Genomic DNA, 23989 nt, shown 5'->3' with positions numbered 1-23989 from the left:
CCATATTTCTATCCGGAATGTTGTCCTGTGACACACTACAACAATAATACGGAAGAGGTGGGAATCAGGTGACACCACTGGCGTACAGCTGAATTGTAGTTCTGACAGTAAAAACCAGACTGCATTATGGAGGACCAGGAGATGCAACTGAAAGTCAGAAGGGGTAAAAATAAATAAATTAGCAAAAACTAAACTCGCGTGCAGCATAGCTCATTGTTGCCTTGATCCACTGCTGCCCCTGTTAGCTTCATCTAGCCACTAAGCTAATGCATTTCCAGTATAGAGTCGCAGGGCTATGATTTTGGCTGTTTTCATCATTTTGTTTTAGCTTTCAAACACGGGCCATTTGTTTTATGCAATTGTCTTCCCTTCGTTTACACTACAGTGACTGACAAGTTCACGGAGAGCATGTACGTCCTGGCTAACGAGCCGTCGGTGGCTCTCTACAGGCTGCAGGAGCACGTCAGGAGGTCGCTGCCAGAACTAGTCCAGCACAAGGTATCGTTTATCCTCTCGATGACATCGCATTAACTCTGCTTGTAACCCATCTAAGTGAATGAAGGGAAAACGACCTCTGCCAGGAAACTTTATGTTTGGAAACAAGCGGCAGTCTTTACTGAAAAACCTAACTGATGACTTCAGCAGATCAGAGGTTGGGGTGTTTACGTTCTTTTCTCAGGAAGAAGAAAAAATGGCATTTGTATTTAGTCATTAAAGGTTGAATAACACCCGATTTTGAAACGTCTTCTTTGGGATAAGTGAAATTCTTTAGGTATATACCCTCACCAGACACTTTATTAGGTATACCAGGTTATTACAGGTTTGACCCCTCTTTTATTTGCACCTGCACAATTAAATATTCATTTCCAAATTTACTATCTACCCTTTTTACTGAAGCCTTAGAGGCCTTTCTGTGAAACTGTCACCCACTTTGATAATGAAGAAAGCCTAGTCACAATGACTTTGCATTGCAAAATATATTGTCCCGTAAATAACAAATTAAAGAATGTTTTCATATATGTAAAAAGTAAAGCTGCAAAGAGTAAAGGTAGTGAAGGTGGCTGAGTGTAAATACCTCGGGCCAACTATCCAAAGCAATGGACAGTGCACAAGAGAGTTGTAGAAGAGGGTTGAGATGAGTGTCATGGATGATTTGTGGCAGAAGAATAGCAGCAAAAGTGAAAGGGTACTAAGTCCTACTATGTTGTATGGTTTGGATATTAAGATTTTTACTGAGAGGATTAGAAATGAGTAGATCCGAGAAACAACTCAGGTTGAGCAATTCAGGAAGCAAGGATGAAATGGATGGATGTGTGTAGCGGATAGAGAGTGAATATACTGAACAACGGGTATTGAATATGGAAAGAAGTAAAAGAGGAAGACCTCAGAGGTGGTTCGTGGATGTCGTGAAGCAGGACATGCAGGGGGTTGGCGTGACAGAATTATGGTAGCGATATGGTGCAATGGAGGCTGGTGATCAGCTATGCCAACCCTTAAAGGGAGAAGCTGGGGAAAAAAGAAAATTATACATCAAAAGACTGTGTTATTTCATTGATATAATTCTCATATAATAACATAATAATCCAAATAAACTATTTTAAAGCTAGGTGAACCTTTAAAATCCCCTATATAAATTCTTGGCCTAGGTGTTGCTGTGTTGTGTGCGATCAGAAATAACAGTAGAACATCTTTTTCTTTTAATTTTAAATGCATTTAAAAGCAAGCACTGTGTCTCAGTCTTGTTTTATTCATGACTTGGATACATACTTAGATTCGTGGAAAAAATGTAACTGGCATTGCTTCAGTTAAAACTGAGTAATATTTATTTTGTGTTGTTGGTAAAACATATCCTTTGTTCTGCTCTTTTTCCTGGAAAAACATGTTGATGATATGAACAGTTTCCCATAATGTTTTGATGTATGCTCAATAACCCAGGTAAGAAAATCCCAGAGAGCTGACAGAACCAACTTTCTGGGAGTTTACTGTAATGAAACACAAACCTCACAAGTATCATAATGTCATTACTCGCTCGCTCTCTCTCTCTCTCGCTCTCCCTCTACTGAGTTTTAATGGGTTTCATTTCTTGCACAGACAGATATGCAGAGCTGGGAGGAACAAAGTCAAGGAGCCATCTACACTGTAGAGTACGCATGCAGGTGAGATCACACATATTTGAAAGCTTTCATAAAAGTAGCTCACCATCCACCTGCCCTGACTGTTAATACTTGTATTGATCTGCTGGCTTTTGCAGTGCCGTGAAGAGCATGAACAACAGCAGCTTATATTTCAAAAACATTGACAGTCTTCTCCGTCAAGCCATCAGCATGAAGGAACAGATTAATAATTCTCAAGGGCGCAGGTAGGAGGCGGCAGTGAATGTGTTCACTGAGACATGGTGGTGAAAAAGCACAACGTTGTTTTGATCACACTGAATGCTACAAAGTGGCTTTAATCTTCTCGTTAGTAGCAGTTTTCCCTCTCATTTTTTAGTTGTGCTTTACCTCTAGAAACATGTTACGTGGACATAACCTGACTCCATCTTTTTTTTTTGTTTCAAATTCAGAAACTTTAATTCAAATGCAGAGCCTATAAGGGACAGGAAAGCTTGACTAGTTATGACAGCCATTATCATACACACCTTTGCTAAAATGCAGATCTCTACAATATGCTTTTTATCATCTTTATCACTCAAATATCTAGGTAATATAACAAAGTTTTTTGCTTTGTCTTATGCTTATGTCAGTATGTACTTCTCACATTTTTTTTTAAAATGAGAGATAGTCACTGAGCAATTATTGTTATCAGTACTTAATGTAAATACGTAAAGCCACAAAAATTATAGAATATTACTTTTTTGATAAGATCTCCAACGTCCTTAAGGCTATAAAAAATATACTTGTGGGTCTTTATATGTTCACATTTTTACTCCCTCAGTATCTAAAGGATCATTCTTTTTACGTATTTGGGGTGACCATGGCTCTGGTGGTAGAGCTGGTGTCAGACGATTAGCTACCAAATGGAAAGGTGGTGGATCCATCCACGGCTCCTACAGTGTGTTAGTTAAAAGCACTTAAGTAAAAATAAAAGCACTGTATGAATATGTGTGTGGTTGGGTGATGAGACTTGGAGTAGAAAGCACTTTCAGTGTTCAAATTGAAAGTGCCAGTCCATTTACAATTTACGTAACTGTTTTTTGCACTACATCATATCGTTCATCATTTGTTTTTGTTTTTATTCATTTTATTTATTATTTTATTTTTATTTATTTTATTGTATCCTTCATCTAATGTAATATATCATTTAATATATTGCTTTTCATTAAAGTTTGTTTCTCCTGCAACTTCAAATTCGTAATCCAGACATTTCTGAATACTTTGTAGTTACTAGAAGCGTCATACTTTCTGTTTGATTTGTCTGTTGTTTTTATTTTATTTTCCACCTTTTTCCCTCCCACACTGACAACTGCATGCAGCTTAAATGATGTGAGTCCCTGTCCCAGCCCCACTGTCACTGCTCCACATGCCCCATCCACTTCCTCATGACAGACAGAGGTGTCCAAGGTTAGTAGTTCCTTCAGACGTTACATTATTAGTATCTGAAATTACTAAAATTAGCTTTTCAGATAACAGGCTTGTGTGTTCAAAAAGTTCTTCTTTGAATTATATATACTTCTAGAATCAATTTATTTAATATTTATGTGAAATAATTTTACAAAGCACATAAAACACTTCTGCACATTGTGCACATATTTGGCAAAAAGCAGATATATACAGCAGAATAAAATATTTACATGATTATAATATGATCGATAAATTCATCAGCTTGATATATGGATGGCATTGGTGTGCATAATTTGGAAATTTAGATCAAATTCATTAACGTGAAGCACTACATTTTTCCCCCCACCAGGTTAATAATACTTTTGTAACCTGTGTTGGAGAAAAGGAGAAAAAAGTTGCTAAAGATACTTTTTTTTTTTTCTTCCTTCTTCTTTTGTCTGCAGTCATTCTGGATAAACTTGTCGAATGTTGACAGTATTACATCTGCACTGCACTTGTTGTTGTCACCATATAGTATTTGTAGGTCATTAGTCTTTTCTAGCCACTGATGCAAACTGCTAATCTTATTTTATGTCACACGAGAGTAGAGTCTTTTGCACAAATCCCTGACTTTCGTGCAAGGACGCTCCTCATCTCATTGTTGACCCCATTCCAGGGTTTAACCTGGGCCTGTAGCAAACCAGATTCAGTAGACAGTGTCCTGTGCATTCGGGGATAGCTGCCACCACTGCTGTAAGCATCTTTATCACTAGAGTGGCCCTGTGAACCTCCTGTAGGGGAGTACTGCTGCTGCTGATATTGTTCTCGCTGTCTCGGGTCGCCACATTGAGTGAAGGCAATATGATGCTGGAGGTGAGACTGGCTGCGAAGGATCCGCGGTTTGTCCACTCCAATTTTTAACTCGCAGGGCCGAGAAACTGGTGCGCTGCTACTTCCGTGGTCGTTACGATACAGGGTGTCAAGATGGTCGCTGTGATAGTGCTTTCCAGTATAGGAAGCTTTAACCAGAGCGTGTATTACAGCCACCAGCAGGATCAGGATCCCAGAGGAAAGTACACAAGCACTTGCAATTCCAGTCTCCATCTCGAATATTAGGAGCATAAAAATGGACATGGCTGCCAAGAAAGAGAGTAGCAGGGAAAAAATTAGAATTTGTATGTGCAGAAACACCAAGTGCTTTTCTCTGTAATCAGCTAACAAGTTGCACCTCTACTGGGCCAAATAACTTAAAGCAAAACACAATGAGTGTTACAGTTTATATTACAGTTTCCTATGTTTTTCTGCAGGAAAAGGACAATGGACTCAGGCATGCTGAAGGAGGTGGGAGAAAAGCACAGCTCTGGGATGTGATGCGACTTCCTAAGTTGGTGGCGTTGCCTTTAAAGTCTTGCCCTGCTACCTATTGACTGTGGCTGAAGTGGGTTCAGAAGGGTAACACCTCCTCATCACAATAGAGTGGCTGCCTACGCTGACCCCCCACCCCCCGTACAAGCCTCTCAGTGGAACAGAGCATACCAGTGCTGCTAGGTCCAGCATTAAAAACACTTAAGTCATGGCTGCTCAAAGAATGCATTGTTCTGTTGGACTCACTGGTCGGTTCAGGGAGACAGCAGCACTGCCGTTTTGCCACTGCTGTTGAAAGTCCACTGCACAGCCAATGTTTTTAAAGTTAGTTCTTTTTTTTATGTGTTTGTTCTGTTTAACATTTTGCCAGATGGTACAACATATGCTTATACAAAAATACAGATCCTTTTTTTATTGCTCAGGCTTACCTATTAAATAGACAGAAACCCCCAGACAGAAGAGTCCAATAGCCACATGTCGTACAGCTCTGCTGTCCAGAAGGAACCAATCTGCTCTGTTAAAACAAATCTGATCTGTTTAGTGCACAAGGACATTGCATTACTTAAAATAACAACAATATATTTTGTTTTGTTTTTGATATGTTCATTTTCTTTGCTACATAATAAAGTTATAACTTTTTGTCCTGCAAAATTAGGGCTATTTGTTTGTTGTTTATTTTTATAAATGCTTGGTCATTTGTGCCATGGATTTAAAATTTCTAGGAATGTCTCCATTGTCAGGGAGGTGCTGTGGTATGCCGTTAGATTTGTAAACCGACGTGGGAAAGGGCCAGCTAGAGGCTGTGTGTTGGGTACATAATGAGAGGAAATCCATTGTTTAGCTGGGATTCATAAAGGGTTAGAGAGGTGTGTGTGTGCAATGCGGGCCTCTGCACTCTTGCACAGGACACCCATTTTATCCTTTTGAAACTATGTTTTCTTTGCACGAAACCTAATTGGTACATTTACTATTCAAGATAGGACTGTGGTTTGCAGGGTTAACAATTGAAAAACATGTGGGCACAAGGAGAAGTGTGACATGAGCACCTCGACAGTGCACTATCCTCAAAATAGGAACCCATATAGGATGTTGTGCAAAGCAGCAGTCTCATAATAAGTTACCGCACCTGAAATGTTAAGCTTTTTGAAGCAGCTGATCTTAATTCCATACTTAGATTAAGTGTAGTGCTTTGCGTCTTATTAAAATATATGTCGTCATGTTAGTTTTACACTTTGCATGTGTAAAGGAGAATGAAAGTAAAAGTTGAAATAATCCGCAGCCGTAAAACCTTGGACAAAGTTAAACTGAGATCTCTTACACCCTGCAAAACACAAAGAGGGAAATGAAGTTTAGTCATGGTGTGTTGTATCGTATTGGATTTATTTGGCATGCATTTAAGGGTTTTTTTGTTTTTTGTTTTTTACTCTTATTGCCATTTATTTAGTTTTTATTTAGTAACACATCACATCACCCATAAGTGACTGAGACAGGACTCTCTTCTAGACACTCTAAACCCACCGGCACAATGTACATTTCAAATTCCTTTAATTTTAAATATGTTCATAATGTGTATTTTGTAAAATAGTGAGATTGTCTATTCTTATTTAATTCACTTAATGTACAGAATTCACCTGCTTGCTGCAAACATGCTACTACTGCACTTTCACCTAATGTATATATTATATATAATGTTCTTATACTTGTATAACTATGCATGTGACAAATAAAGAACCTTGAACTTTGAACCTTGCTTTGCGAGCAGTACTCGACTACTTTAACAAGGCCTAGGGGTGAGGGGGCAAAAAACGCGCAGTGCTGCTTCAGAGGTCGCCTTTCTGGGTAAATAGTGGTTTTCTTAACTGTCAAAGGTGTGTCACAACTGACCGGAACTGCCTGTTTGAAAAAACCGGATCGAGATTGGGAAGAAAAAAAATGGAAATGAGCACAGTGGCTTTGAGTGCTACCACAGCTGCAGGTGCTGTCTAACAGGTGGTCGAAAAGAAATGCCTTAACGCGCAAGAACAAATACCTTTCTGTATCCTGTTCTCCTCTGCAGACCTCGGTTGAAAAATAGCTGTGGAGGAGACACACAACCACAGAGCTCAAGTTGAGAGTGAGGGACAGAGCGGAGAGCACTGTGGCCACTGGCAGCAGGACGGCCCAGACATGAGCGGGTATGACCGAGGAGGTGGACGGGGGTGATTCCTTCACCGCCGTCTGCTGTGACTGCAGCTGGAAAATCAAAATCACCGATAAAACCGACATGATGGCCGATAAAATCCCCAGTAAAGACAGAACAATTAAAGACCGCTGGCTGTACTTTTGCGTCATGATTATCTTTAAACGTTGGTGGTCAGATTTCTCCTGGAAAAGGGGGAAAAGGGTTTCCTCGGTTCTTAGCTCTTAAACACAATCCTCCAGCGATCCTAGAGTCCAGAAAAGTGCGCTTGCATTGCGGTGTGAGGATAAAGAACGCCTTTCTTTGCACTTCGGCAATAGTTTGCCTGTGTTTCGTGGAGTGCTCCGCAGTCCGGTCTGAGCATGTGATGGGCTTTAAATCCCCAGATTAAAAAGTTCGCAACAACAATGGACTTTTTTTTCTCTCTTGGATCAACAGAAACAATGCCTCGACGTGTTCAAGGGAGACGCTGAGCTCACTAAATAAAGACAAAACACCCCGAGAGAGTAAAGACATATATATATATATATATATATATATATATATATATATATATATATATATATATATATATATATATATATATATATATATATATATATATATATTCTAATCAAGTTTATTTCTTGATATTTAAATGTAGGCAGTGTAGATATGATGATAACAGGGCTGTGTCTCTTTTTAGATTAACCTACTTCTGCTGAAGCCTCCTGTCCTCATAAAGCGATTAAAGGATTACTGTGTCTTTTAAACAGGCAATTGATTGTCATAAACAAGACACAGAAATAAAATAAAAAGATATGCAGTAAGTTAAAATAAATTATACAAATAATAAGAATAATATTAAAACAAATGAAGGAGGAAAAAACCTTGTCTAAAGTTATTCTTGGGCATGCTAAATAGGACCATGGCAAGTTTAGGGGAATTTGAAAAAGGATAACCACCCAAGATAACCTCTGTTTAATGCGAATATTCTTGCCACTCTTAGTTCAGCTCTGCAGAGGATGAATCTAATTAACTTTTCACAAGTAGCTTTGGAAGTATGCACAGCTTGACAGAGATGCGCCTAAACTCTCATCTGCCCTTCCACTTTTACGCCCACTTTTATTGCCTTGTATAAAAATTAATTACATCTCCAGAATTTGATCAAATTAATATTAAATATTCACACACTTCATTCACACGCTGCTGGACCACAAGCACCCTGACATACTTTTAAGTCCGTGACTTGAGTTACAGAGGCCTTATTGTTCTGTTAGAGGTTGGGGGTTGGTGGGGAGTGGTGGGGAGGTAAAGGTGTAACCCTTATTCTGTTGAGATGCAGATAAGACTGTAGCTATAAAGGTACTCAATGTGAACAATTGCTCTCACACATGTAGACTGACCATGAAGGCTATTTCTGAATTCGACAGCCTCACCACATGCTCTAAAAGGGTCGCGGCTGATCTTGTCGAAAGCAGAAGTGAGAAGTTTCAGGAAAATGAAAAAAAATGGACTTGATACGGAAAGTTCTCAAAGGGCAAAGGCACCTTTATCTTTCTGCAGCTTCTCTCAACTTCTCTTGTCTTAGACATTTATCAGTAATTCTGACTGTGTGAATGTGAACGCAGTTCAGATTCCACCTTCAGTGCCTACACCGACGGCAAAGCTCTCGCTGTGTTTAAAAGAAGAATGCACTCTTTGCTATGCGCAAACACAACGCATAGCAAAGACATAATTTCCCCTTTGCTGCAGGTGATTAGCTTGCTTTATTTACAGATGGGGATTTGCTGTATTTGCCGTCAGCACGCTTGGGCCCCACACAAATGAATCCTGGAGGTGAAGACTGTGGTAGCCTGCAGGGATGTTACTAAGTATTGCATCAGATGGACAGTTTAAGCTATCTCTTGGGATCTCAGACTGTGCATGTGTGCTTGTGTCACTGCATCTCCATGTCTGTGTTGATGTGTTTGTCTTTGCGTGAGAGAAAATAGAGTTGTTATCCACACTTGCAAAGATGATCTGTGCTAATAAATTGCCACCATATTATATTTAGTACATTGTGTAACAACCCCAAAATAGTTAATAATGCAGCTCATGCAGTGATTCAGTTATTAACTCTAAATATACCTATTAAGCTGACAGCATGTCTGCTTTCTGTTAGTTTTTTTCTTTGCTTTGATCATTCTCTGTCAGTTTCCTCTCCTTTTTACACCCCATTTACTTTCTATCAATACTACCCAGGTTAGCTGATGAACATATATCCAATGACATCAGCTCTGCATGGGCTACAGTGCACATGGCACTTATGGAATTCTGACTGAACGATTTTATGTGCCATGGTTGATTTGGCAAAGGGGAATGAACAACTTATGAGTAAAGCATTTACAAAATAACAGCACGGATGAAGTTAGTTTCAGTGTTTGCTAGTTATAAATAAGTATTAGATGTCACAGTTAGGTGTCACCGGGATCTATCATTTACTGATGATATGGAGAAAGTGGGAACATTTGAGACTATTGACTAATATTCAGAGATGTGCCAAAGGGTATGTCAGTGTAGTTAATGCCTGTCAATATGAGGCCTCTTCTGATGTTTTTGAGCCAGTATTCACAGACATTTGCTTCCAGAATATTGCTGAGTTAAGTAATTAGATCTTGTGGTTAAGGGCATCAAAATTCAAATGAAGCCTCAAGAAAAATCTTATAGCATTGCTATTAAATCAAGACATGCTGCTGTAATTAAAGAAGTATTTTTAACATCAGTTGTATGTTTTTAGGCCAGGAGTTTCCAAGCTCTTGATGTACAGCATCATAAAGAAGGGTGTCGAGTTTTATCTAGGTAGGAAACAGGAAATAAAACAACATAAGTTACATTTATTTTCTGTCCTTTTCCGCTTTCTTTGCCTTTTTTAAGCGATTTGTTTATTTTTGCATAGCTCCTTGTGCCTCAAATATTCAGGCTAGACTAAAATGAGGAAATCACTCTGAGCTGCTCTCAACTTGAAAGCAAACATTGCTTTGAGCGCTGATAATGTTAACTATGCCCTCGTCGTTCCAAATTTTGACTTTTCATCCAGTATTTTGTATTTGCTTTTTATTTCCACACCTATTTATACATAGTTACTCCCTGAATGCTTGATTTTTAAATGACTTGATGTACGGACAAACAGGCAAAACACTAAAAAGACTCTTAATCTTAAATAACTCATTTTGTAGTTTTAGAATTGGCTATTGCAATTATGTTGTATTTAGGCTTTTATTGGTGTAAATGTGTGATTAGGTTGTCACTGTTTCTATGGCAGAGAAATGTGTAAAGTTTGAATTAGTGACAGGCCACCACAGACTCTGGTATTGAGCAATGGCCTGTGGCCAGTGTTCAGGTTTGCTGAGCATAACGCAGTGTTTCAGTTGGTACTGTGCAAATTGACTTTAATGCAAAGAGATATGTGTATCCCGATAAACAGTTAACATTTACTGATGTATCCTTTTCCCATAATCATAGTCAACCTCCAATAACGAAGTCTTTAATTCATCAGTCACAATAAAATTTTTATGTCAATACTAAAAAAATGAAAAATTCCTTCCAACCAAAGAGGCCAAAATGTTTAAATATTTTTATCAAAATGACCGTGAACTCTAGAAGAGTGTTCCTCAGAATAGTTTTGCTCTATTCTCATTGCTGAATGACTTTTGGATCAGACTGTAATTCTTTAGGTTCACTGACTCTGCTAGGGGCTGATTTTAAAAAGCACATTGTATCTTCTACTTTTTAAGGCAAAGCAGGATTGACATTTAAGGGGATTTTTTAAAACAAAATAATAGCAAATATCATAACAAATATCGACCATATCTACTGTAGAAACATAACATATGCCTATTCCTACTGTGTGCAGTACATTTAGTAACAGAATCTCACACCTAATGTTGTGCCTTGCATTGTAATTGGGGAAGAACCGCCATACACCTCAGCTATGCTCCATGCTCTTCTGCTTCCTTCTGCTTTGCGTTCAAATGCTTGTAGCTTTGTTTAAAAGTAAATAAATCTTATCATTGTCACATTTTCAGAGTTGATTAAAGTCAGCCATAGCACTCACATTTGCACAGTATATCAAATTCATGTGACTCACCCCTCAATTTAAGTTTTGCAGAATCCCATTAAAGAGATTAATTCAAGTCATCCCTTAAATTTAGCTCATAAAATTTTATTTAAAAATTTAAAAAAAAAATGAATATATTTTTGTTTTTGACATTTTGCAGGACATGTTGTAATGTCCTGCAAAAACCTTGTAATATTTTGTGGTACATGAATGAATCACAAGCAAAAATGCCCTTTAACCATAGATATATACATACATTTTAAAAGATAACATTAGAACTAAATTGCTTCATAATGCAAATCTTGAAGGCATAAAGGACTTTACGCAACTTTTGCTGACACCTTATAGTGACGAATGCGTTTATACGCGGAGGGGAGGTGGAAGAGTGTGTCCAATAGCATGGCCGAGGAGGCGGTGTGTGGTGACACACACAAACAGAGCGAGAGGCGGGCTGTAGCAGCCAGCTGTTGGAAAGGAGCGCTCCTGAATCATCCGCAGCTTCTGCATCAGGTGAATATTTCTGCATCTGCACAAGACCAGAACGCACAACAAGACTCTCGACGCTCATTTAGTCATTTATGTTTCCTATCAGCAACTATTCCTGTTTGACTGGTCCTGATCGAGTGGGTGAAACTAAGACGTAAACAGAGAAAAAGAAGATCGAGGAACAGGTGAGATCAGATGCTCTATTTTTATTTTTAAGCACGTGTTGAGTTTCTGTTTTATCTTCTTATTTCGGTTTTTAAGGCAAATGAGCGAAGCTTCCTGGGGTTTCCTGTGTAGAGCATTGCATGACACAGCTGTGAGTAAAGTACCTGTTGCTGTGTTATTGAGATGAGGCTATAATAGACAGGAGTGCTTGGCAACTCGGGGACAGACGGGCTATTCTTAAACTGTCTATTTGAAATGACGTCAGCAAGTTATTGGGAATAATTGCCCATAAACGGGTTTAAGCAATGCATTTCTACTTCTTTTTAACTTTTATGATTATTATTATCATTATAATAATAATAATAATAATAAATAGTTATTATTATTACTTAATTCTTGCTTGGCTTGCTCACTGTGAAAAATGAATCAGAGTCCTTTGAAAGCAAACACATCCCATGAGTCCATTCTAAGTAGACTGCTTCAACTTTTAAGAAGAATCTCGACTAACTTTGCTCTTATTAGAAACAGATATAGATAGATATCTAGACAGACAGGTAGATAGCTCTTTCATCCCTTTACCTGTTGTCCTTAGTCTAATTTAAAGCAAGCATTACTGATTCTGATGTCTTTAATCTTCTGACATTCCTTTGTGCTGGACATGTATCTTTTTCCATTTTTAATGCCCTCAAAGAGGTTTTCCTCTTTTAGTGCGAGGTGTGGCTCATCTTCACAGATAGTTTGAGAGGATGTCAGACTTTCTAACCTTTTGGAAGACTAAAAAAAAAACCTTTTTTCTCTATTTATGGAAAGATCAAATGTTCAGCACATGCCTGCATGCAACATTGCTACTCTGGCTCTATGAAAAAATATCAAGGCAATTCAATTATACCCAGTTAAAATTAGACAAATATTCCCTCGCTATTGCACTGCAAAGGCCCAATGAGCACATGAACCATTTGACCCCAAAGGTGGCAAACAGAGACATATACAGCTAGGTATACTGCAAGATAAAAATAATAAAAAGACCTCTTTTGGTTACCATGCTAGCTATGCAAAGCTTTGTCGAGAACTATAAAGACTAAGAAGCAAAGTGTTCCCCTGGGGCCTTTATTTTATGAGTATGCTTCTGTTTTGATTTGAATAAGTGAGGCTGTCACTAAGACTTCAAATTTTTCAAGATTTGGCCTTCACCTTTTTTAACTTTAGTTCAGAAGGATGTATGTATATGCTCTAATACATACAGAGAGGGAATGGGTGAAGACAGACATCGGCCCACATAACACTGGCCTTTGATATGACATTCACAAGCTGATAAAATGACTAAAGCAGTGAAAACAACAACCCTGTTAGATTTGATTCACACACTGCTTGCAACAGTTAAAGCACATTATACCCATATAGTACAGTAGACATTTTAGGTGTTGCTTCTCTTGTTATCACCATAGTTGTGTAACTAATGCATTCACAGAGCAAAACATGAAAAAAATAGTTTAGCAAAAGCAAAACCCTTTTCTCAAACCATCTTTAATTATCAGTATTTTAACACTACCATTATATATCTTGTCATATTTAACATTCAGTACTGCGTAGAGAGCAGGGCAATCTGCTTTTTCACCATAGAAGAAACCATTAACCTCCCTGGCTAATATGCTTACAAGTGTTTATCATGTTTTTGAAACATTTGAAGCCACCATGCTCTGAATGACTCATGGAAAGGAAACCATTGAAGCAGAACCCCCAATACTCTACAAATGCCCTACTTTTTCCCCCTTCTCATTCATGCATACAGTTCACTGCAGCAAGAAAACATGTCGCGCGATACATATTGTTAATGAGCAACATCAGCAGTGCTAATAAGACCAATTAAAATTACCTTGATGCGCAGGGTTTTCTGTACATGTGCACTGTTGTCCCAGGTAGTTCCCTGGTGATTAGTCAGACGATCCCGGGGTAAAGCAAAGCTCCTGCTGTCCTTGTATGTGTCTGTGCTCAGTGTTTTCCACTGTCTCACCTTTGGGAAGGTATCTGTCAAAGGCACTGTCCTTCCCTAGAAGCCTGAGGCTCTGGGGAAGGTGTGCATGTGCTGAACTATTGGACAATGACAGGTTAGATGGTGATTCTGTTTTTCATTCATGTCCATTTGATGGCAAATGAGACAAAAAGGAAGATTTGCTTGTTCCGTTTCATGTCCACCTTTTCCCCGAGATGTTCAGTAGTTGACCATGGAGATGAAATGTCACAGGCAGTAGGTGCATGCTGTTTTTTGTTTCTGTGAATGTGCAGACCTCAAATGGCAGTTGTCAAATGGGAAAGTATCCAGATTTAGCTGTGAGGCACAGCCAGGCTTTTCCTGCCCACCTCGGCCTTTAGGCCTTTGACAAACCTACCAAACCACATAGATTTTCTATAGCTAACTCCACGCCGGTTTGCTGGAGGGGCAGCTATATATACCCAGCTAGCCATAGGTTTTAACAGAGCTGTCAGCAGCTCTAATAGTTGACATTTGGTTGTATTTGAGAGGAGCGGAACCTTCGGTAAAACCCTGTGATAAACATCTTTCAGCCTTTTTTAGAACATATGTCCCACTTCCCTCTCTTCTCTACATTAACATGCCTTGATATGAGGTGAAATTGTCTCACTTCTGGTCCAAAAAAAAACCCAGAACAGCTTGGCCTGGTGTGAATTCTTTGTGGTAGTTGAGTTGTTAGTTAGACAGACCAGTGCTGGTTTTGTGGTTCTATTTTTCTGTTGTGCACTTTGTTTTACCGTACAGACATTGGCAAGGATGAGTTTGTCTGCAGCTGTTACTTTTGAGGTTTGTCTTGGCTCTGCAACATATTCAACGAAGCAAATAATGCAAGACTTTATAAGGTAATCGTAAGGGCAACGAGGTGGACTCTTCCAGACATGCCCCAAATTTCTGTGTGCCAAGCTTATGTTGACGGACAGCGGGTACTTTAGGGGTCGTGGGAACATGGGCTTCATATCCGCTCAGGCACCATCAGGAGGGGCAAGCAACTAAATATAGAGAAGTCACGACGTCTAGAATTAGGGGGGAAAACCAGTGAAAACTCCTCTGGGCTTTAGAGAAATACTGTATGGCCCAGTCAGAAGAGGCAGACCACCACTTAACACAGTTGTTTTACTGATAGTGAGCATCAAACGGAGACAACTCATACAGGGAGCAAATTTATGGATACATTTGATTTAATGTTGTATTTTCAGCAAAGCCATCTCTTAAAGCGTCAATGTAATTAAACATTCAGTTCCACGTTTTTCTGCTTTGTTTTTGTTTCTATACAGCAGGGATGGGGGGCATTGTTTTCTAGCCCAACAAAAACAGAAAAACCACGGGTGTGAGTTTCAAAAATGGACATTCTCAAGCCAGCCACGTCTTTGCTATTTGCCCCTGAAAATCCTGTTTTGTTTTGTTTTTTTCTGACCTGGCCGTGCATGAGAGAAGAGTGGGTGGCTTTTAGCATTAGCCATCTTTCAAGAACACACCGTTTTCCTTCTACTGTTTGGTTTCAGCTATTGCCTGCTGAACCTTTAAAAAGAGCTATGGACTGTATTTTTAACCCTGTCTCTTGGGGCCGCTTGGTGCAGTCAAGCACTGTGCTGTTGGCCCGGGGGTAACCCAGACTGTCAGGGTGTCATTCTGTGTGGACTGCTAGCCCCACAAGAGCCACGCTAACTTTAGACCGCATCGCTTCATGGTGGTAAAAATAAACACCCTCGCCCCACTGAGGGGAAAGGACTTGAGTCACTTAAAGCAAAGGGATGACATTTTCCCATCAGAATTGTATTAAAGACTGAACATTTATTCTATTCTTATTATAATATGTGATCATATCACCTCAAATTTGTTACAGTAATTAATAATTAGTTCAACTGCTTACAAATGCAAGCTTAAGTATCGAGGTAAATCTTTTTGTGATCTTCGAGAGTAAAGGTTCATTTAATGTTTTAGGTCATTTCATTGATGCTGATTTTCACACATTACTGCAAATGTTTAAGTATGCTGTTTTATTCTAGTATAACACTGATTTTCACTTTGCTTGACAGGTGTCAGACTAAGAAGAGAAGAGAAAATGGGAAGAAAGAAAATACAAATTTCTCGTATTCTTGACCAGAGAAATAGACAGGTGAGCACACATCGTTTCATGTTACGCACACACAGACACATATGTTGTTTTAAAAAAAAATATTTCTCAGTAAATATTATCCAGTCCTACTAAAATTATAGTTAACTGCAGGAAGAATAAAAACTTCATCCAGATTATTTGAACAATCAGATACATTTTCTTGTTTTTTAAGTGTCAAATATTATTACAGTGTGAACGTGTGGGCCTTTTCTCTAGTGTAAAAATTGTATATCAATCCAAGACATTTAAAGACATCGCGCTGATATCTCAGGAAATGTATCAGGCAAATTTTTAACGTTTTCCTCTTCCAGATATGTTTTAGACTCCGTAATTAAGTGTCACTTAAGCTGCAAGCACTGAGTTGCAAAAATAGCGGTACATGTTTCATGCAAATGTGCATGTTATGTAGCCGACGCTGTGGTTGTTTGTTGTCCAACATTGCACTGCAAATATTTAAAACATAGGTTCACTGATTGAAATGCAAATGCAAAGGCATGCAAGGATGACTATTAATGAAATATCAAATTACGATATTTATACTAGTGTGAAACATTATTAAAATCGTGCAGTTTACAACATCACTAGCATTCATTATTTTCTACCCAACGGTGGTAATAGCAAATATTTTGAACGTAAGTGATACAATAACCTAAAGCTGTGAATTTATCAAAAGCCTTAACACCAGTTAAAGTGAGATTATTTTATTTGACAAAAAGACAATCTTTCACACTGAACAAAAAAAAGGATGTGAGCGTGCCGACAGTCGACACTAGATTAAGGAAATATTATTAAAATTTAAGAACTAACAAGAAAACACACCATTAAACAGAAGAGGAACTGCTTATCAGTTTGATGCTAAATGAATCATGACAGCACCGATTACATATACAACATAGTACTTACATCAACTTATGGCACAGGAGTTACACCGCTCTGCAATACCACAGACAGATATTATCATTTGTACAATACTGTGGCATGAACAAAATTGCTTGCATCATATTTATAGCCTATTCGTGCATTAATATTTGTTCAAATACTACAATTCCATGAAACACCCTAAATATTATTTAAAGTTTTAGCTGTGTTAGGAAAAACACATGATATGCATAGTGAGTTTGTGTACACATCCAGAGCTCTTATTTAACTGTTTTCAGAATGCTGATAAACACAATTTATTTCTCATATCTGATCTTTTTGACTGAAAGTGTTGTGGTGATAAGGTTTGTGTATCTGAATGAAGTGTTTGGTGATTGAACGTGTTCTGCACTGTAAAATCTCTCTGGGATATTTAATTTAATTTAATTTAATTTAATTTAATTTAATTTAATTTAATTTAATTTAATTTAATTTAATTTTATTTTATTTTATTTTATTTTATTTTATTTTTAATTATCCAACTTCCTTAATTCGTCATGCTCACAACTTTGCAGAGTTAACTGGAGGGAGTTAAAAGTGCAAACCTGTTTTTCTTCTGTCACAGGTGACCTTCACCAAACGTAAATTTGGCCTGATGAAGAAAGCTTACGAGCTGAGCGTGCTCTGTGACTGCGAGATCGCTCTCATCATCTTCAACAGCACGAACCGTCTGTTCCAGTACGCCAGCACAGACATGGATAAAGTTCTGCTAAAATACACCGAGTACAGCGAGCCACACGAGAGTCGCACCAACACGGACATACTGGAGGTACTATTTTAGGAGCTTTTTAAAAAGAAGTATGTGAAAGCTTCTCATACGCAGCTGATCTGAAACATAAACCAATTTTTAACAGAACATGCAATTATTCGATATAAAGCCTCTGGAAGGATATTGTAAAAAAATAATTGGAAAAACAGGTGTTGTATTTTGAGTGAAAACCCTTTCCTGTGACATTGTTGTGGTTCGAAACCATTGTGCTATTGTTGCCAGTAATTTTCCATGTGCACTTTCTCTTCTGCATCAGACCCTGCGTAGGAAAGGACTCGGACTTGATGGCTCAGAGCTTGACAGTGAGGAGAGCATGCAGGTGGCGTCAGACAAGTATCCTCTAAGTGAGGGCATGGATCTCTCTGTGGCTCGCCAGCGCTTCTATGTTAGTGACCACATACTTACTCCTTACTCCGTACTTACACTCAACACTCACAGACCAAACACAGACAAACTGACTTCTAATTAGAATTCTGTGTTACGAAAGCATGTTTAATTAACTGATCTTTAATCCATACTGTTGTCAAAATTACACGTTATGTGTTTTACTCTTCAGGGTCCCTCTCTGCTCTCGCCAGAGGCACAGTTCCTCGTGTCTGCAGGTTGCGAGAATGGTTTTCCCAATTCATCCGGATCCGGCATGACCTCCCACAGACCCCCGAGCTTTAAATCTCTAAACTCCAGATCCAGCTCGGCCAGTCCTGCTGCACCCCATGCACACACTGCATTCATGTCTCCACACTCGGGTTAGTCTCATTAAGTCCTATACCAGAATCATCATAACTACTAAGGGTAGTATCTATTTGTGTATGTCTTGTGTTTGAAAAAAACACGTCAGTTTCTATTGCATCTATGTATCGCTTTTGACAAGTTCCACAAACTTTGGGCCTTTGTCAGGTTCATTCAGGCTCATTTGTGAGTTATTTGTGTTTTTTTAACGCTTTCATGATGAAACCAAAGTCTAAATGATTTTTTAAAATTTCATCTACCACTACAAATAATCTACCAGTATTATTCTACCTTTAAACAGAGTCATAGCTTTTCACATGAAAATCCACGAGCCACTCTTCTAACTTCTTGTTAAATGCTTTCTGTAAAATTCGTGTGTACTGTCAACCATCTGTGCAGCTGGCTGTGAACTCACAGGAAGTGTGTGTGTTTGTGTGTGTATGTGTGCTTGTGCGTAGTCGGTCTGTTATGTGAAACTGGCCCTCCAACAGTGTAACTGCAGCTACAACCAGCTCTGTGGTTTCTATTCAGAATGCATCACACCTGCCTATCATGTCAGCCATCATACAGTCGCTAACTATTTGGATGCACTGGGATGTCATTAAATACTGATCACTGACATTTTTAGTGATTCTAAATGCACTGCTCTGTTTTATCTAAGATTTGACAGTGATTGTTGGTTTACATTGCGTTCGCAATGGACTCTGTCACATGAGTTACAGTATATTCAGTACAGTTGCACATATTATAAGTATTCAGACCTGCCTGGTGTCTCACGAAGGCTTGATACTCATTCAAAGGTTAAAGGAAAAGAAGAAGTTCTTTTTTTCAAAATCACACTTGTATACCGCAACAGAGGGAGGTGATGATTGTATCACAAAGAATAAATGACAGTAGTGGAACGGGCTTAGATCGCTTTTCACTTCCTGCTCCTTTTTTTTACTCTTTAGGTATCGGCTACTCTGTGTTTTCCCATGGCAACCTCAATCGAGCTCTGGACATGAAAAGCCCTCCTCCTCTGAACGTGGGCACTGAAAACCTGCGGGCAGATGGTGCTAATCAGGCCATGGGGGCCACACGTGCTAACCACAACTCCGCTGTAAGTAGCTGTGCTATCCAGTGTGATCAAAACAAATAGGTGTCAGTGCCTCTAATAGATGTCGTACTGCTTCTAAAAACTAAGGTTCTTAATTAAATACCAAAACACATAAATAGTTCTGCAAACTTGGACAAGAAACTTCACAGGTTTTTTGACTCATTCACACCTCTCACAATTATAATGTTCACAAGTTTCATAGTGTTCATACACTGACTTCACTATATCAGTACAAACTCAAGATTTCCAGTATGACTGTTTCCCTTTCTCTGATCATCAGAGGGGTCTTTTATACCAGGGCCTGCACAGCAGCAGCTCCATGGTGGCTATGGGGAAGGCAGGGCTGCTGAGTCACAGTTTGGGAGGATATGGTCTCCCCTCCCCTGGAGCCTCTGGTATGTCATCTGTGTTCTGTTACTATAGAAAGAAAGAAAAAAGAAATATATGAAAAATATATGGCAACTAACAAAGTAGTCATACAGCAATAACTTGACATGTTAACAGGTTATATCAGAGTGTTAATGCCACTCTCATGTCTGTATGGCAAAACTAAACCTACCACACATATACTCTCTTAGCATAGCTTAGGATAACAACTGCAACGCAAGGATACTGACTGACTGTGGTGCAGTTCACTCCAGAACCTCATTATTAGTGCACAAACCTTGTGTAAAAAGGTTTGGAGTTTGTGCAGGACCAGGAGCTTGGAGAGTTTCAGGTGGTTTTCTGGTGAATTTATCATGAGAAAACATTGCCTTTCTTGCTAAACCCAGGCAGGAATTAGTTCCACAGAAGGTAAAAATAAATAAATAAATAAATAAATAAATAAATAAATAAATAAATAAATAAATAAAGAAGAAGAAGAAAAAGAAAAAGAAAGGGAAATTTTGTTAGGGTTTTTTTTACACTGTTCCAAATTAAGCAGAACATCTTCTGACTCTAACTTCATCTCTAGTGTACAGACATGAGTGATGGGAGGTTACAGTCTTCTTATCTTGTGCTCATCGATAAAAACTACAAAGGGTATTTCCCAAAACGTCAAACCAGCCTTGCTGTGAAGTTTATCTTGTCTTAAAATGAAACCATTTTATTAAACTGTATCTTTTCTCCTGTTTCCCCCCCTGTCCTCTCCAAATCGATGTATATCTATTCTTCCTTTGCAGAGTACAGCCAGCCTGGTTTTTATCACTCAGTCAGTTTACAACGAGGAACAGTAAACCCCTGGCAAGCGGCGCAGCCACCTCAGGAGCCTCATGGGCCTCATATAAATCCTGTGTGAGCATATCATATATTATTCTAGACATAATACAGGAAATCCACTGTATATATAATTTTGAACCATTAGTGATAGTTGACTCTTAAATGCCATGTTCACAAGCAGTTTTGACTGTCTTTAAATTATCTTCAAGCTACTTCTAGTGCCCCTTAGCTGTAACTCCAGGACTGATGACGTGTTTCAATCCAAATTCATTTCCTCCACCCTCTTGTTGTTTTCAGAGGGTCCAGCGGGGGATGCTCTTTCCCCTCTCAGTCCTGCACTCCAACCTCTCCGCATCTGCCGTCCCTCAACCTCAACATCAAATCGGAGCGTAGCTCTCCTGAGCACATGGCCTCACCTGCCTCCCCTCCTCTGCACCACCTCAGGCAGCATTCTCCAATGAGCAACCCCGATTCAGCTCGTCATACCCCTCCAGATAGCCACCCAGCCAATGGCACAAAAGAGTTTGCCAAAACCGGCTACCCACAAGACCAAGAGGAAGGAGGGCAGTCGCTCCGGCAGTTAGAGATGAGCGACGGCTGGCAGAGATAGCCAGCTGCTCCGCTCTACAACCCACTCTCAGTCAACATCTGTCTTCAGACAAAACCATAAAGGGTCGACATATGCCTCTCTTTGTCTCCTCAAACAGAGCTGGTCTCTCCTGGGCAGTGGAGAATTCTTCTCTGCATCACTTGCTTGATCCCATGAGGAGATAGATGCATACAGACTTTTGCTTTTTGTTTGGTTAGAGTTAGTTTTCTGTGTGGAGCTAATGTGAATCAAAAGTACAAGTTGGAAATGTGATTGTTTTCTTGTGACTTTGTTGAAGTTGGGCACAGCAGCAGTGTGGGACCAACTGAATTTCTCTGAAGTGCACATATGAAAAAAAAAAAAACGTCCATACATATTCAGCTTTCAAAGCCAAAATAAAATAAAATATATAAAAAAAAATAGGAGGTACTAAAAAAGTAGCTTGACTGGGGTTTTATGTGATAAGGTTACACAACAGGGCATTTAATTGGATACGTTCTTAAAATAAAAGGTTTTTTTAAGTTATCACAGTTTTTCCTTTTTCTCCTTTCAGATGTGAAAATACCTTCGTAATGGAATTTTAATGAGAGAAATCTAGGTATGAAAGCCACTGTCTATTTTTTCCTTAACAACACATAAAATTCAGCTAACAGGAGGTTTCTTCTGTCTGAATTATTTGTTTTGTCCAGACAGTGTTTTATTGCTGTTGCTTTACAAAGCACATTCTCATGTTAAAGCAAAGGCATCCTTTGTAGAGAAACAAAGAAAAAGGAAGTTTCGCTCTGAAAACATCCCAACTTAAATGAGACTGCCGTAGCCTCAGATTGTCTTCCTGTGTCTTGGCCCCACATCTCTTACAAATGATTCACAACAAAAGAAGATATTTGCAGAACTGGAGGGACATTTTGCAGCAGTATCATCTAAAAAAAAAAAAAGAGTTGAAAAAATGTGAACCCACCCTTTTAAGATTCTGGGCATCAATCTGTGTCAGAGATTAGGTCAATGAGCTCTTTGGGATGTAAAAATGGTTTTCTTTTTCAAGTGTTGTTTTTTTTTTTTTTTTTTTAATCTTTAGTATTGTTGTAATATGATCATTTTATGTTATCAGAAACACTCACAGCAGTCTGCTAAGACCAAAGTGTTTAATTATTGTCCCTCTGCATTGCACACAAATACTGCAACAGCCCAAAAAGGATCTATTTGTCTTTATTTGGTCGATTTTTTCTAAACAGCAGCAATCATGTGCTCTTCCTGAAGGGCTTTGTGTAGTAAGTGTTTAGAGTAGATATTCCTGCGTTTATGATGTGTTAAAACACGAGACAAGCTGTAGTAGATGAGTCCAAATATCCATTCATTTGTTCATTTATTATCCGGGCTTCATTTATGTATACATTTACTTTTTAATCTTGTGCACTGGATACCTCTATGTCTTTTAGTTTTGCGTTTTCAGTTTCTGATCTTCAAATGACAAAAAAATAAAAAAAAATTTTTTAAAAAGGAGATAATTTTCATTCACTGTCCACAAGGGGTCGTCTTATTTCACACTTTTAATCTGACTGAGACTGGTTAAAGTGCAGAGCAGTGAAGACCAGCCTTAAAAGGTAATTCTTTATCTAATAAATCGGTTAATCGGCTCATTAAATTAAACTCCTGCTAAAATCCAGCTTGTGGAGGTTTTCAAATACAAGTTCCACTGTCGATTTATCTCTCTTTTCATGATATGTGGATTTTTGTGGATTAATATTAGCATGAAACATGAAAAGCCAAGTTGTCAGTATTCTGATGTTTCTGGTTGATTTTTTTAAACACGTATATACATACATATTTGCTGGATGCTTCACTAACAAAACAGAGGCATTTTTTGACATTTTTTGTGAATCATTTTAAAATAAAGACTGTTTACTTTGTGTGTTTGCCCCAGTCTGAGTTTTTTGTGTTTTTTTTTTTAATTTTAGGACATTCAGTTTATCATTTTTCTCAGATGAAAAAAATGTCATAATTAATTAATTAATAATTAATAAATTAATGGCATAAAAGGGAATCATTTCCCTCTGTTTTTATGTACATTAATTCTGAAAGCAGGTAAAGTGCCCTTCACTGTGTAGCTTTCATGTGTCCATTTATTTCATTTTATTCACCTGCATTCTATCTTTTGAATACACACACACTCCCTCATTATCATGTCAGGGCCCTGTCAGGCAGCTCACCATGCACCCACCAAACGAGAGGAACAAAAATAGACCACGCAAAAGCCTGGAAACCTTTATTTCTTCCAAACAAGACAAAAAAGGGGGCACAAATAGGGTCATTTCCATAGCTGGTTGTTTCATAGTAACCATGCCAAAATGTTTTCCTATGCTGCCTCTATGGAGAATTGACCTGCCTTTTCACGGTGGGCACACACAGAGACACACACACAGTATTGAGCTGTCGTCTCTCCACCTTAAATGACGAGACTTTCACTGGGGTCATGTCTGGTCTGATGAGACTAGACCAGGCCCAGTCTGTAAGGCATATCTGGGTCCTATGTATACACACACACACACACGCAGACATACATTCTAGCCTCTATAGCAACCACAGCCGGCCATGGCTGTCTGACTTGCCTTGTTGCAGTCCATAGAGCAGACTGAAGGGGCCCGAGGCCTCCAGCACAGATGCGTAAAAGTAATATCACCATTCAGTTCATGAGGCCAGGCATTCTTACAGGCCCACCAGAGAGAAGGATGAG

At 38.8% G+C, this 23989-nt stretch overlaps 3 protein-coding genes across 5 annotated transcripts; 2 read left to right on the top strand and 1 right to left on the bottom strand.

Annotated features, from left to right (window-relative positions):
* The first annotated feature begins 7 nt into the window (after window positions 1–7).
* Window positions 8–6654, top strand: borcs8 (BLOC-1 related complex subunit 8). Of its 3 annotated transcripts, XM_004554885.6 has the most exons (6): window positions 8–163; window positions 386–498; window positions 2092–2156; window positions 2252–2359; window positions 3473–3560; window positions 4847–6654. In XM_004554885.6, exons 1-5 carry the CDS (start codon window positions 127–129, stop codon window positions 3540–3542), a joined length of 393 nt encoding a protein of 130 aa, XP_004554942.1. In that variant the 5' UTR covers window positions 8–126; the 3' UTR covers window positions 3543–3560; window positions 4847–6654. The 3 variants fall into 3 exon arrangements, with proteins under 3 accessions (XP_004554942.1, XP_004554943.1, XP_023010764.1); XM_004554886.5 differs by lacking the exon at window positions 3473–3560; XM_023154996.2 differs by lacking the exons at window positions 3473–3560; window positions 4847–6654 and having other exon boundaries at window positions 2252–2363.
* tmem221 (transmembrane protein 221) lies at window positions 3554–7564 on the bottom strand. Its single transcript, XM_004554884.5, has 3 exons — window positions 6934–7564; window positions 5333–5418; window positions 3554–4675 (listed from the first exon to the last, which is right to left on the bottom strand). Exons 1-3 carry the CDS (start codon window positions 7233–7235, stop codon window positions 4134–4136), a joined length of 930 nt encoding a protein of 309 aa, XP_004554941.1. The 5' UTR covers window positions 7236–7564; the 3' UTR covers window positions 3554–4133.
* A 4026-nt stretch (window positions 7565–11590) lies between these two features.
* Window positions 11591–23167, top strand: mef2b (myocyte enhancer factor 2b). The gene is made up of 10 exons (XM_004554889.3): window positions 11591–11671; window positions 11754–11832; window positions 15878–15957; window positions 17441–17644; window positions 17901–18029; window positions 18201–18390; window positions 19324–19472; window positions 19750–19864; window positions 20633–20744; window positions 20967–23167. The coding sequence occupies exons 3-10, from the start codon at window positions 15904–15906 to the stop codon at window positions 21277–21279; spliced, it is 1266 nt and encodes a 421-aa protein (XP_004554946.2). The 5' UTR covers window positions 11591–11671; window positions 11754–11832; window positions 15878–15903; the 3' UTR covers window positions 21280–23167.
* Window positions 23168–23989: the final 822 nt, after the last annotated feature.

This window comes from Maylandia zebra, linkage group LG23 (assembly GCF_041146795.1).
Source record: "Maylandia zebra isolate NMK-2024a linkage group LG23, Mzebra_GT3a, whole genome shotgun sequence".
Classification (NCBI taxonomy): Eukaryota; Metazoa; Chordata; class Actinopteri; order Cichliformes; family Cichlidae; genus Maylandia; species Maylandia zebra.
This window is presented reverse-complemented; position numbering and strand designations above follow the sequence as displayed.

Coding starts and splice junctions, on each gene's coding strand:
- mef2b (XM_004554889.3), top strand. CDS start 15,904: ATGGGAAGAAAGAAAATACAAATTTCTCGTATTCTTGACCAGAGAAAT. Junction 18,030..18,200: donor TGGCTCGCCAGCGCTTCTAT/GTTAGTGACCAC, acceptor TTTACTCTTCAG/GGTCCCTCTCTGCTCTCGCC. Junction 19,473..19,749: donor GTGCTAACCACAACTCCGCT/GTAAGTAGCTGT, acceptor TCTGATCATCAG/AGGGGTCTTTTATACCAGGG.
- borcs8 (XM_004554885.6), top strand. CDS start 127: ATGGAGGACCAGGAGATGCAACTGAAAGTCAGAAGGG. Junction 164..385: donor GCAACTGAAAGTCAGAAGGG/GTAAAAATAAAT, acceptor TTTACACTACAG/TGACTGACAAGTTCACGGAG. Junction 499..2,091: donor CAGAACTAGTCCAGCACAAG/GTATCGTTTATC, acceptor TTTCTTGCACAG/ACAGATATGCAGAGCTGGGA.
- tmem221 (XM_004554884.5), bottom strand. CDS start 7,235: ATGACGCAAAAGTACAGCCAGCGGTCTTTAATTGTTCTGTCTTTACTG. Junction 5,419..6,933: donor GGAGAACAGGATACAGAAAG/GTATTTGTTCTT, acceptor TTGTTTTAACAG/AGCAGATTGGTTCCTTCTGG. Junction 4,676..5,332: donor GGTTTCTGTCTATTTAATAG/GTAAGCCTGAGC, acceptor CTTTCTTGGCAG/CCATGTCCATTTTTATGCTC.